General features: G+C 34.2%; 1 protein-coding gene across 6 annotated transcripts in view; it reads left to right on the top strand.

The window, feature by feature from the left end:
• The window catches only part of LOC101893510 (serine-rich adhesin for platelets), a 69861-nt gene that overhangs the window by 42728 nt on the left and 13111 nt on the right, over positions 1–14022 (top strand). For all 6 annotated transcript variants that reach the window (XR_891829.3, XR_009342133.1, XM_011298186.3 and 3 more), the window contains exon 4: positions 13498–13671. Coding sequence is in view for 4 of the 6 variants with exons in the window: in XM_011298186.3 (XP_011296488.1) it covers positions 13498–13671 (174 nt within the window). In the remaining 2 variants the exon portion in view is untranslated. The remainder of the gene's footprint in view (positions 1–13497; positions 13672–14022) is intronic.

The raw sequence follows: 14022 nt of genomic DNA, 5'->3' as shown, positions 1-14022 counted from the left end.
CCAGCCAGTCAGCCGGTTGGTTGGTAGGTTTGTTTGTTACCTGGTTAATGGTAGTGTCGACCGTCTGTTTCGTAGTTCTCCTTTTTGAAATCAAGCTACATTTCGAACAAAGACAAGTAGAAAGATAATATTTTGCACAGATGTTTGTGAAAAGCAGGTAAATTAATTTTGGAATCGATTACGCTTAATCATGCAAAGCTTTTGTTTTTCTAATAATAAATCAAATAATTTTTGATGAGAAAATGATTCAAGAATACAAAGCCCAGAATCGCTAATCCAAAGATGGTTGTAGACAAAGGAATTTCTGCAGAACAAAGGTTCTTTTATAGAAAGAACAGATTGCGAAAAATCCACAGTTGCGAGGGTAGTTTACAAAGCACAGACAATTTTCTGTCATAGGCTGTAGTACGAACTTCAAATACCAAATTTGAATCAATTCCGGTAAATAATGTCCCTTAAATCACCAAAATACCGAAAATTAGGAGGTGCCGTTATATGGGGGCTATACGAAGATGTGGACCTGCACGAACAATTTTCTGTCATAGGCTGTAGTATCCATTTCGAACGTCAAATACCAAATTTGAATTAATTCCGCTGAATAATGTGGCTAATATCATCAAAATACCGAATAAAGGGAGGTGCCGTCATATGGGGGCTATACCAAAACATGGACCCACATGGCCTATTTTCAATACCAAAAGTCTCGCAGACATAAGATACATTTGAGTAAAATTTTATCAACCTACTTCATTTCGTTCGGAAGCTAGAGTGATTTCCACAGACGGATAGACGGACGGACGGGCATCGCTAAATCGACATAGAATTTTATGCTGACCAAGAATATTTATACATTGTGGGGTCTAAAATGTATATTTCGGAATGAAAAACTTAATATACCCTCTATACTATGGTGGAGGGTATAAAAAATACCTGGAATCTCCTCGGTTGGTGATACTGTAGACTGAGAATTTTTTGGGTTTTTTTGATTTGGCCCAAGGGGGCCATATAGTCAAAGGCTATCATCCACAGATCCAAAATATTTCAAATGGTATTTGAAATAAAGTAGGGCTCATTTGGAAAGAAAAACATTCACTGGACTTATTTTTTACAAAACAATTAAAGGAAGTTATATTCTACAAGACGGACTTTTCTTTAAAAATTTATTGATGTAAGAAAGTTGAAATAGTTTTTTTTTATTCTTTTTTAATTTTTGTCGTATATTTTTTATTTGTAATAAATTGTTTATTCTTCAATACAACATAATTTCCGCATTATGGCTCTCTTTCTCTCTACCACTCTCTTTCTCTGTTTATGTCTCTTTGACCATTTTTGGTGAGAATAAAATTAAATTAAATGAATTTTTTCGACGTTGTAATTCAGTATTCTTGCCATATTTCAAACAATTTCCGCATAAAAAAACAGACAATTTCTGTTGGACATGAAATGGACTGGCAGTCGGCAAGGCAGGCCAGGCAGGCAGTAGCAACAGTGGCAGAAGCCTTTACTTTTAGTAGCCGTCGTGTGGCATGTCTCTGCGTTTATTTGAGCATTAAATGCGGTGTTACGTTGCTTTGTCGATATGGCAAACTGACTGACTGACGGACAAGTCAAGCCATGTTGTCGATTGGATATGAATTTTTTAAAACGAGTCAGTGGTCTGACTTGACTGACTGAACGACTCTTATTTATTGTGTAATTTTACAATTTATGGTGTGTTGCTGCGACAGACAGACTGCGTCTCTCCCTCTCCCTCTCTCTCTGTGTGTGTGCTTTTTTTGTAGTTAGATCGCAATGATTATGCGTTACCATTTGATTTTTTCTTCTGTGACACATTTGTATTTGTCTGTTTTGTTGTTGTTGTTAATTGAAAACTAAGTGGTTAATACATTTAATGAGAAATAATTGAAAATTCTATTGAAAGGCCTATAACCCTGTCACCGAGTGTTTGAGAAATGGGGAAATGTGATTTATTTATTTACCTTTTGTTGTTTAGAGGAAACATCCAATAAACTAACACCTGGTTTGTGTCTGACCTGTGACAGGGAAGCGGGAAATAAAATTTGAGTCCGGCACATGAGCTGGAATTCTCACACACCATTTAAAAAAAGATTTTTTAAATTGACTTCTATGAAAAAAAAAAATAAAAAATAAAAAAATTAGAAAACTTAGTGTTTTATAAAATAATTAGCAGACATCCCAAAGATTCCTTGGTGCTCCATCAACGAGACAAATTTTAAAATGGACTTTTATAAACAAATATATTTGTATTTTAAAAAAATAGGAAACATAGTTTTTTATAGATTAATTAATTAGCAGACATCCCAAAGAATTCTTGATGCTCTCTTGAGAGAATTTTATTTTGACATTCTCTCATCCTCGATTTTAATGATGACTCTTTGGATTGTTATCGATTGATTTCATCAAACAATTGTTGTTACTGCCAATAAGTGATTCATTATTGTTTACAATTCAAAATAAAAATTCGTCACAGTTTGAAAATGTTCATTGTTTTTGTTTTTCGTTTGGAAAACAAAACTCGTCAGAGTTTAAAGTTCGCATTGGATTTGGATGAATTATTTTTCAAAGAACATTTTGTTGAGTGCCCAGTTGTTAGGTGACGACGTGATCGACATGTAATTTATGATTCACTTTTTTTTCGCCATGTCTGTGACGACGCTATATTTGTCATACACCGAGGCTAACTAATAACAAACAATTGTCAGCATTGTTGTAAACAATAAAAAAAAAACAAACAGGGAAATTAAACGTGAATGCAATTATTCAATATTGCAATTTACAATCACTTGCCGCCGTTGTAATAGCTAATTTGTTTAATTTTTATTTTGAAATAGCAGATTGTATAATTTTGATGTGATGCAAATTACTTCAGAGCCTTTTTGGAGACAATAGATGGTGATCAAGAGCAGAGTATTTTATTTATGGAAGAAACAAGTAAAATAGTATCGGTTGGTTTTGCCGACAGCTGTATACCCCCAGCCTTAAGTTATGATTATTCAAACTGTTGACCCTTTATGGGGAAGGTTCCGAAGCACTTGGTTAAGATAAATATTTAGATATATCAAGTTGTAAAAAAACGTCGACTTGTTCGCAAGTTATGACAGATATATGCATTGGAAATTGTTCCCCATTGTGGGTGAGACCCGAAGGGGTTGGCAGATATATATCATCTTCGCAATAGATCTTGCGTTAGCAAAAATATTTGGATGTGTAAAATTTGAAGAGAGTTGGAAGCTTTTTTTCGCTTTCTTTGAGCGTTTGGTTTTTCAAAAATCTTGGACCCTATGTGGGGGAGGTACCAGAAGGAGTGGTCCGATCTGCACCGTCTTTATAAGAGATGTTGTGTTTATGGGAATATTGAGATGTGCCAAGTCTGAATGAAATTGGATATTAATTTCCGTGTTTTATGAGCTTCATGGATAATCAGAATTTTGACCTTTTGTGGGGGAGATACCAGAAGGAGTGGAACGATATTGCCCATCTCCGAACTGGATCTGAGTTTGACAATAATATTACAATGTACCAAGTTTGGATGAAATCGGATATTCCCTTCGAGAGTTATCGTGCGCACGAGCGAAACCGACAGACAGACGGACGGACATCGCTAGATCGACTCCAAATGTCCTGAAACGGATTTTGTCCAAAGAGTCTAATAACGTTATTTTGATGAGGCCGTATCAAATGATGTGTACCCTCTTTAGCCACATGGCTGAGGGTATAAAAATCAATTTGAGGGTCTTATTATATACCAAGCCTCTTGGAAAGTCTCCATGGGAAAAACCGTTCAAATTGCCTTCTAGAGAATGGAAACGTGCAAAATTTCCTCAATTTTGGATCATATAACCAACTTGAGACTAGAATAAAAGTCTTACCATTTTAAATCGCTACCGATGAGGCAATAGCTTCCATATGCATTATTTCATCTTATCGGATAGGTAAGTCTTCCAAAATCTATTATTTGACCCCAAAAACAATCAAATTTGGAACATTGTATCACATGCAGCCTAATTTCAATATGGGCTTGAATTCAAGGTCAAATTTATGACATTTGCCCTTTATTGTTTTACATATTTGTAGATACCTCTCCATGTTCGTTCGAAAAAAAATGCGGCCGTTAATACATTTTAATTATGCGTAACTGTCATTGTAAACAAAAAAAAAACAGAATTATTCTTTGTGTGTACACATGTGTGTACATTTGGAACAGAAAAATGAGGGCGATATTTAACAATTGAAAAAAAAAAAAAAAACAACGACCTTGTCATAAATATTTACATAACAACAAATAATGGAAATTCTAGGGTTTCATTTCAATGAGAGAGAACATCTAATTGGCTTTTCGAAAAAAATGATGGTGAAAATTTGATTTATTTTCAAGCTTAGCTGGCATGGAACTGTTTTTGGCGCCCAATTTGATTTCATTGGAAATATAAATTGTTTTTTGTAACTTATATTTCTATTTCAAATTGGTATTTTGTTCAAAAAAAAACATCTTAAAAATCTTCGACCTAAAGAAGGACCATGGTGGGGTTTCTATTCAGATTAGCTGCTTTCTTTTACAAAAAATCTTGAAATGACCTTTAGATCGTTTGGGAAATAAGGTAACCTGGGCGAAATTGTTTTTTTGTAATTTATTTTTCTACTTCAAATTGGTCTTTTGTTCAAAGAAACCCCTCTTGAAAATCTTCGACCCAAAGAAGGCTCATTGTGGGGTTTCTATTCAGATAACCTTCTTTCTTTTACAAAAATCTTGAAATTAACTTTAGATCGTTTGGGAAATAAGGTAACATGGGCGACTTCAGATCTAATCACACCAAAATCTACCCTATTTTCAATTATTCTTTCATCGTTTCAATTTACTTACCCTCTCTTGTAAAGTGAAATCCCAAAGACTAGGAAATAAAAAACACCAAATGTCCCTAGGAATAAAAACAGACAATTTACAGAAATTCCAATAAAAAGACATGGCAACAAATCGCATTTACCTTTTTTTTGCTTTGCTTTTGTTATTGCCTTTTTTGCCTCAAAAGGGTTAATGACTTTTTAACTTATCCAAATGGTTATGTTGTGGGCCAAAAGTAAGCTCTCTGTTTTGTTGTTTTTTCTTTATACCTACATAATTTAAATATAATTAGTTAAAGAAAAAACAACAACAGAGAAATGCTCCGAAAGCAGCCATTAGTAGCGAAATAAAAATCATTAATTGTTTTCAAATATTATATCGCTTAACTATTTTTTTTTTCATTTTTTCTGCCACCACTCCGGGACAGGTGAATGTTTTTGAAAGTAATACAAAATATTACAAATTGATGGCATGATTTGTCAGGGGCAATAAACAAAAAACAACAAAAATGTTAATACTTTTTCAAGAGAGAAGAAGACCTCATGTCCAAACCTTTGCCATCCTCAGTGTTGGCATCATCCATTGTGGGCAGCAGAAAACAAGTTCAACGGGAAGTCTACTTCTCACTTTTCTACTACATTTTCCCCTCACTTGCTCCATTCATCTTATCTACATATGCTGCCTCTCTCCCCCCACACCTGCCGTCTAATTTGTGTGTGTGTTGCTTATGACAGCATTACGCACACAATACCAATTTCCAACTTCCCAAATCAAGTGATGCAACTCAAAGTCGAATAATAAAATATGTCGACGGACCAGTCACAGTATGCACAAGCGCAAGCGTGCGCTGCCAACTAAATCTTGCTGCTGCTGGCTGGCTGGCATCTTACAATGATGCTGCTCTACGCATCGTCACAATATTCAGGTTAGAAAAAGCGATCAAACGAGACGAGACGAGTCGAGAAAGAAAAGCAAAACATAAAACGATAACAACACATTCACATGAAAGTCAAAATGCTGTCAATTTTTTAATACGCATTTCTGCCGCTGTCAAATGATTCAATATCAACATTTTTTTCTCGTTGCCTGCCTGCCTGGTAAGGAAATAGAAATTGAAAAGGAAAATCATTTCTAGAAATACTGGAAAATTAGCTAATAATAATCCATGAGAAAGGAAAAAAACTAGTCTTGACAATTTAATAATAATGACAAAACAAAACGGAAATGGAAATGTAAAAAATGTAGAATTTGGAGTTGGGCGCCATTCAGGAAAACTTTTTTCTGACAAATTTTAGGAAAATGGAAAAGCATCTACAGAAAATAATATAACACCAAATACAAGCCCATAATAAATGATTGAAAAAAGAATCAAAAAAATCTCTTAAGAATGCAAGTGGCGCCCAATGTTTTCTAGGAACCATATGAGAGAAATAGAAAAGCTCCTACAGAAAATAATAGAAAACCAAATAGAATCCCATAACAAATGATTGATAAAAGTGTTGCCATAATCTCTTAAGAATGCAAGTAGCGCCCAACGTTTTAAAGGAACCATATGAACGTACAAACGTGCCTGCTGATGGATTATTTAACATATTTACAATTATTTAACATTGATAGTATTGATGATAGCTAGCATTGTATAGTTTGCGAAGCGTAATTACACCATACACAAAGTGGCGCCTAATAATAAATGATTCGTTTTAGACATTTCGATTTTTTTTTGTTTTTGTTTGTAATTTATCTCGGATATCTTTCGCTGTAACGATTCTTGGATTGGTTAGTCAAGTGGCGTCCAACGAATTTTAACATCAGTTTTAAACAAAATGTTTAATATTACGTAAAACATATCTTTCATACCTTCTTGCTATTTTCGATAATGGCGCCCAACGTATTTTTTATAAAAAATATAGGAAAAATAATTTTATAAGAATTAACTAACAAAAAATACAAACAGTTTGATAACTCAAACTCAAACGGACACGATTCAGATCATGGTATAATAATCGTGTATTTAAATTAAATTTATTTTAGATTTTGCTAAAGTGGCGCTCAATGTTTTATTTATTTATTTATTTATTTTTTTTTTTTTTTTGAAAGATAGATGAATATTTCGGAAATTGATTGTCATCAGGTCCTTTGATATTAGAAACAAGTGTTTAAGTGGCGCCCAACCAAAAGGATACTTCCTTTTTAGAATTTACACAAAATTTGTGTTGGTATTGGATTTTTGGGTTTATATCTCGGTATAAAACCAAATATCACTCCAAAAATTTGTATAGGCACCCAACGTGGAAGGCGCCAAACGTGGTTGCTTCACATATTAAATTAAAATTGGTTCCTTTAAATATTGTCTTGTAGGATCTATAATTGAAATAAATTAGCGCCCAAAGTGTTTGTAGATATTTTTGTTTTTTAAGGAATTAAAACGTAATTTAAACAAATCTTCTAACAGTGAGGAGTCTTATATACTGTTTTTTTTTAAAGGTTCGTCTCATTAAAATACTTATGTAACTTCGATCCACCTCAAAGAATTTGTAATGCCCACCACAACTAGGAACTGCAAGAGTAATAGGAAAAAAATAGCAGTTAAATAATGTTTGGCATTGCGAACGTGATGGGCCATTGCTTTGGCTGAGTGCCGGTCTGCCTGCCTGCCTGGCGCTGAGTTTTATAGAAAATTGTAAATAAAACTTTGCTTCATGTGCCAGTTGGTTCGGTTTATTTCTTTTTCTAAATGGACGATGAACATTGAAAATGCATCAGTAAAACGTGGACAGCAGAACACCATCAGCAAAGAAAAAAAATAAACATATAAATGTGTAACTCAAAGCATTCTGCAAAAAAAAGAAGAAGTGAACTGTAAACAGAGTTCCATGAGCTTTAGTATTGGTGTGGGAGAAAAAAAAAACAACACGTTTTACCACGTTGAAAGTAATGTCGGCCAAAAATACGTTAAATTCTACAATATCACAGTACGTGTTGGGGGGTGTAATGAGGAATGGAGGAATGAAAACCACAAGAGAAGTTCTGCGGAAGTTCTGTGTTTAAATATTTATCAGAAGTCTGAGAGCCTGAAAGAGTTATTTTTTTAACTTGGAATTTGATTAAATTAATAAAATATTTATTATTTATTTATTAAATAAATATTCTCCCCCTTTGTTTGCTGGCAAGTTTTGGAATTTTTGAAATATTTTTTTTTGTTTTTTTGGTTGATTTTTTATTGCCTTCAGAGGCGACTGTTGGCAATTTTGTAAAACAAATCAATCGGAGCGTATCATATTTATTTTGTTTATTTGGTTTATATTTTATACAAAGGAGAGACACGACCATCATAACATTTTATGGTTTGTTGTTTTTGTTGTTGTTATTTTTTGTATGGGGTTTTGAGCCAAAAATACCAGCGGCTCTTCATTTTAATGTGTTACAATTTAGTTTGCCAAGCAAGCAAATGCTTGGCAATAGTTTTTTTTCAGAGGGGGTGGTTTACCGAATCTATGGGTAATTACAGTAGTTAGTTAGGTATGTACATATGTAGCAAACACATGACATCTCTATACCCACAATTGACCTCAAAAAGTTGGTCGATTGTTGTTGTCGTTGAGAGCAGAGACGCCAAACGCTAAGATGACTTTATGATTATTTTTGTCGCAAAAAAATTTATTTATTAAACAATTATTATTAAAAATATTATTATTTAATAACCTTGGTCACACTGTACCATTTGTCATTCAATCGAATGTAAATATTTTTTCGGAATGCAAAGGGTATTTATGCCCTCAGCCATATGGATAGAGAGGGTATATATCATTTGATACGGCCAAAACGTGCCTCATCGAATTTTAGACCCTAGGTCTCTTTGGACCAAATCAGTTTCAGGACATTTGGAGTGGATCAAGCGATGTCCTTCCGTTCGTCCGTCTGCCTGGTTGGTTGGCTGGCTGGTGCGCACGATAACTCTCGAAGAGAGTATCCGATTTGAATCAAACTTGGTACAGCGTAATATTATTGTCAAACTTAGATCAAGTTAGGACATGGGCGATATAGGTCCACTCCTTCTAATACCTCCCCCACAAAATGTCAACATTTTCAAAGAAAATAATTTACTGCACAGAAAGAAAAAGGATAGTCCGATTTAGCTCCAACTTTGCTAATCCTAATATTTGCATCAGTGCTAGGTCAGGAGCGAAAATGGACAATATCGGTCCACTACATCATGTACCTCCCCCACAAAGGGTCAAAATTTTGAATAATTATAACTCTCATAAAATGGGATGTATGTGTCCGATAGTCTTCAAATTATGCACATCATAATATTTTGATTTACCCGAGGTCTGGTGTGAAAATGGAATATATCGGTCCACTCCTTCTGGTACCTCCCCCACAAAAGGTCAAACTCTTAAGTATCCATGAAGCTCATAAAACGCGAAATTAATATCCGATTCCATTCAGACTTGGCAAATCTCAAAATTTCTATCAGCACAAGATCTGTCATAAAGATGGTAGAGATCGGACCATTTCTACTGGTTTTTATTAGCATTTGGTTCTAAATATTGCTGAATCTTTTCCAAACATTTGGTTTAAATTAAAATATTTCTTCAAATGGCGCCCAACGTTACAAAAACCCTTGAACTAACTATTTTGTTTAATTTTTCACACTTCCGATCAATATATCAGGGCATTAGTCCAATGATTTACGTTTCAAGTACCAAAGATAAAATTGAACCACTTAAAGCATAGGGAGTGGTTTCTGGACGACCTTGCTCTCTGTCATATTCTACATGGACAAGGTCGACTTCCAAGAATTCCAATTGAAATTGCGTTTCAAGCAGCACCCATACTTGTACAACAACCTCCCTGCAAAATTATAAAACCTTACCTTCTTGGAAAGTAATCAAGTTCTCGCTGGGTGCAGCAAATAGTCCATTTTATGACTACCATGATCACGATCTTTTATCACATCAAACTCTGGACCAATAAAAAAGCAAGTCCAAGTATGTTGGAAATTACCAAGAACACTTGTCGTGTACAACTTTTCAAAGCCATAACAATGAAAAAAAAACTTAGTTAATAGCTACTAGATTTTTTTCTAATTATTTTCAAAGAATGTAGAATAATATATTCAAGTTTTACTGCTTAAAGAATGTTTTTGTTTTTTTTTTTGTTTTCCTTAAGCCATTGAAGATCATTAAACTTGTCAAACGAACTTGGGGCTTGGCAACAAGTGCATGGCACAAAAAAAGACTAATAAATCAATTAACCCTCTAACATGGACTATGGACTTTGGGGGGTATTTTACACTACATTTAAACCTCACAGCAGCAATTTTTTGGAACCGACTGGAGTTATGATTATCGTCAGCCTTATATCTAGTTTAGTAAAGGAAAAGTGTGAAATCAATAACCAAAAATAGGCAAAGATATTTCCATAATTTCCTTAAACCTCAAGTGGCGCCCAACGTTGTAGAGAGTTAATCAATTTATTACTAATAGATCGTTAAGCTTGTTGACAATTAGGTCTTATTAGTTTCAAACCAATGACAGTTGGGTTTTTGCAGTTTGGAAACAACGCTGGAGAGAGTATTTGAACTAAGTCAGTCAGAATCGTTCTTTGAGGTGGTACTAAAATCGAGTGATGTTATTACCAAACGAACAGTGAAAAAAATTAAAATGAATAAATGTATGAGTTGTTCAACTACTACTGATTAACAAACTAGTTCAGTGAGAGGGGTAAATTAAGGGAGCAAACCTCCTTTTTCTCCGATGAGATAATTAATTTCATTTAGCAGGGTTTTCAAAGTATGCATTACAATTGTAAATAGATCTTCGAAAAACTTGCTCGAATTTGAACAAATGCTGAAATTTACTTGATTTCGATCGGGAACGCTCTTGGGAGCAGAAAAACGTCGAGCAAACTCAATTATGTGATGGCGTTCGAATAGGAGTGAAAATTCGTTCCGAGCACTCTTTTTGTGCCACACCTCTTCCCGTACAAAAAAAAAACTCCCACCCTTCGAGCAAGTTTTGAGTAAAAACTAGCAAATCTCTCAATTGCTGCATTTAATTTCAGTAATCATCGTTTCATCTTCCTAAAAGTGAAAAATAAAGTGGCGCCCAATGTGGCATATGTATGAACAAACTATTAATTACTCACGAGCTAACTTACCTCAATTACTTTTGATGTTCCTTACAACCAGGATGATAGATTGGTGTCCAGTAAATAAATTTGGTTGGTGGTACAGATTTAAATTTACTCAGAACAACGAAGCCGTAACATTAGTTTTAGAAAAAAGGCTTAATATGTGTCCAAGGTCTGAAAAAGAGAGTCTGTCACATGTTTTTCGCAAGCCATGTACGAAAGTGGCGCCCAACGTATTTTGTTGATAAAATAAACCTAGAGGAAAAAAAGACCTCCCTGGGGGTTTGAAAACTTTAAGTACAACATGGAAAACCCCTAGACTCGTGTTGTGTAGAAATTCGAGGAGATTGTAGCAATTTAATAAAATAATTAGCCCTGAAGTAAAGTCAAACTGACAAATAACCTCAATTTTTTCTCAGCGGAAATTGCTTGTGAAATGCCTTTTTTAGCAGCGAAAAATCCCTCACATCTATTTCTCACAGTTTCTTACATGACCTTCCAAATTTGTCAAGATTCTACCGAATATAGGTAGCTCTAGATCTGGAAACACTAGCATTTCGTAAGGTTTGCCCAAAATCTGTCTAATTATTCAAGAAGTACATCGAGTATTGGGAATGTGTAATGCATCCGTCCATAAATTTTGTGGGCCTTATACAACCCCCTGGCTGAAATGCAGTTAATAACCAAGCCTGAGTTTAAATTAGTTTTTCATATTCATGGCTGTATCTATGTTGTGCTGTTATTGTATTTTACATGAAACCACTTTTTGCAGAATAATTTATACAGAACTTTAAATTAGATTTATTTTTTTTGTTAAGACAACAGCAACAATGCAAGGCCAAGTCTCAAGACAGTTCGAATGTTGAGGTTAAAGTTTGGCTTAGTTGTTGTTGTTTTTTCACATATGTGTTGCAGAAAAAAAAACAAAAACAAACTTGGATTGCTTGACTCAATCTGTTGGAATACTTGAATTATTTTGAGTTTTTTGCCCCAACTGCTGATGACAGACAGGCAGGCAGGCAGTCAGTCAGGTCCCAAGTTTGCCATTAAATTAATATAATCTGTCTTATGGAAGGCCTTCTTCTTCTTCGTCTTTTTCGGTTTTTTATGTGGCATGACATCTTCTTTTTGTGGGTTTGTGGGTAAATGTATCTTCTCCCCACCCTCCTCCTTCTCCCCGGTGTGGCCGTAATTAACCCTAACAACAATTGTCTGTGAGGCATACGTTTGCAACAACAACAACGATATTATAATAACAATAATAAAGATCATCACAAATCTACTACAACAATAATAAATTTTTGCAAATACGAAAATACACACACAATAAAAGTGAATACTTGAATAAATACGAATATACGAAAGATCATCTGTCTGCCTGCCTCTGACTGTCATTTGAAATATACAATGGGAAAATGGAGCGCAACTGAATCATCCAAAAAACAATAATAAAAAAATAACAACAAAAATAAATATGAATAAGAAACTGTTTTGTGTTTACAATTGGGTTGAGACTTAAAATGATTTCAATCAAAACCCATCATTGCTCCTGATGAGTCTGAAAATTCAAGGATCCCTTTGGAATATTTAAATATATTCGAGTAAAGAAATAATCCAGAGTGGAAAAATTCTCTAAATTTTTTGTTTGGTTTTGTTAAGGCAACAAGAATATGTTTATGATTTTTATTTATTAATGAAATTTTTGGGGATCCAAGTAAGAAATACCCTCCACCATTTGGAACGAATTTGGTAATTTTCAAAAAAATAAAATCCGTTAAAAATTCTGCACAGACAATTTTCTGCCTGAGGCTGCAGTATCCTTTACGAACTTCAAATATCAAATTTGAAACAATTCCGGTGAATAAAGTCGATGAAATCATCAAAATACCGAATATCGGGAGGTACCGTTATATGGGGGCTATACGAAGACGTGGGCCTACATGGCCCATTTTCAATACCAAAAGTCCATAATATACATTTGAGTAAAATTTTATCAATCTACTTAATTTCGTTCGGAAGCTAGTGTGATTTCCACAGACGCATAGACGGACAGATGGACGGATATTTCTAAATCGGCATCGAATTTTATGCCGATCAAGAATATGTATACTTTGTGGGTTCTAAAATTTATATTTCGAAGTTTTACAAACGGAATGACAAACTTAATATACCCTCCATACTATGGTGGAGGGTATAAAAAGAACGCCAGGGAGATACTATCACACAGCCTTCAGTATGCGGCGCTCTTCATAAAAATCTCCCAAATGTTGTTTTAATAACCAAACAATTCCTAAATCACCCAATCAATATTTAAAATAGCCAAACCACTTCGAAATTATAAACATTTTCAAATAAGGCAAAATATATTCAAATCATTTTATTTTTTAAATCCTTTATCTACTAATAAAAATTTCATATATCCTCTTATGGTAACATAAGAACATTTTTTATAAACATGTTTTTTAATAATAAATTTCACTTATTTTTTATTTTTATTCCAGCCAAACGAATCCGGTTTTGTATTATTGGGCGATCTCTCAGTGGAAACATCAACCGATTTGGACTACGATGATTTCTCCATGTGTCCACCCTCGCCATGTGATGTTGAGTTTGTTAATGCTAATATTGTGATTGATGGTAAATCAAGTATTCGACAGAAACCCAAAGATGCAACGGTGAGTAAAATAAGAAAATATTATGAAAATATGGTATTGAAATTAAAAAAAAAAAACATCTTCAAAGTCTAAAGAACCTTCAGAAAATGCTCATTGGAAAATCGGAGAGATACTTTTAGGTGGCTGAATAATTTGGCCTGTAACCCCCAATGTGTGACCAGTTTCACTAATCATAGCTTCATTTTCGTATGTATGGACAAAACATTAACTCCCACATTTCACGATTGAATTTAAATACTTTTGATGTTAATGGATTTGGATAATGGATAATGGATTTATGTCCAACAAATAAAATTTGGTGATGTTACAGAATTTAGTTTATCTGTAGTATTATCCAAGTGGCGCCCAATG

Source organism: Musca domestica, unplaced genomic scaffold (genome assembly GCF_030504385.1).
Source record: "Musca domestica strain aabys unplaced genomic scaffold, Musca_domestica.polishedcontigs.V.1.1 20, whole genome shotgun sequence".
Lineage (NCBI taxonomy): Eukaryota > Metazoa > Arthropoda > Insecta > Diptera > Muscidae > Musca > Musca domestica.
Note: the sequence above shows the minus strand (reverse complement) of the source record. Positions and strands in the feature narration are given on the sequence as shown.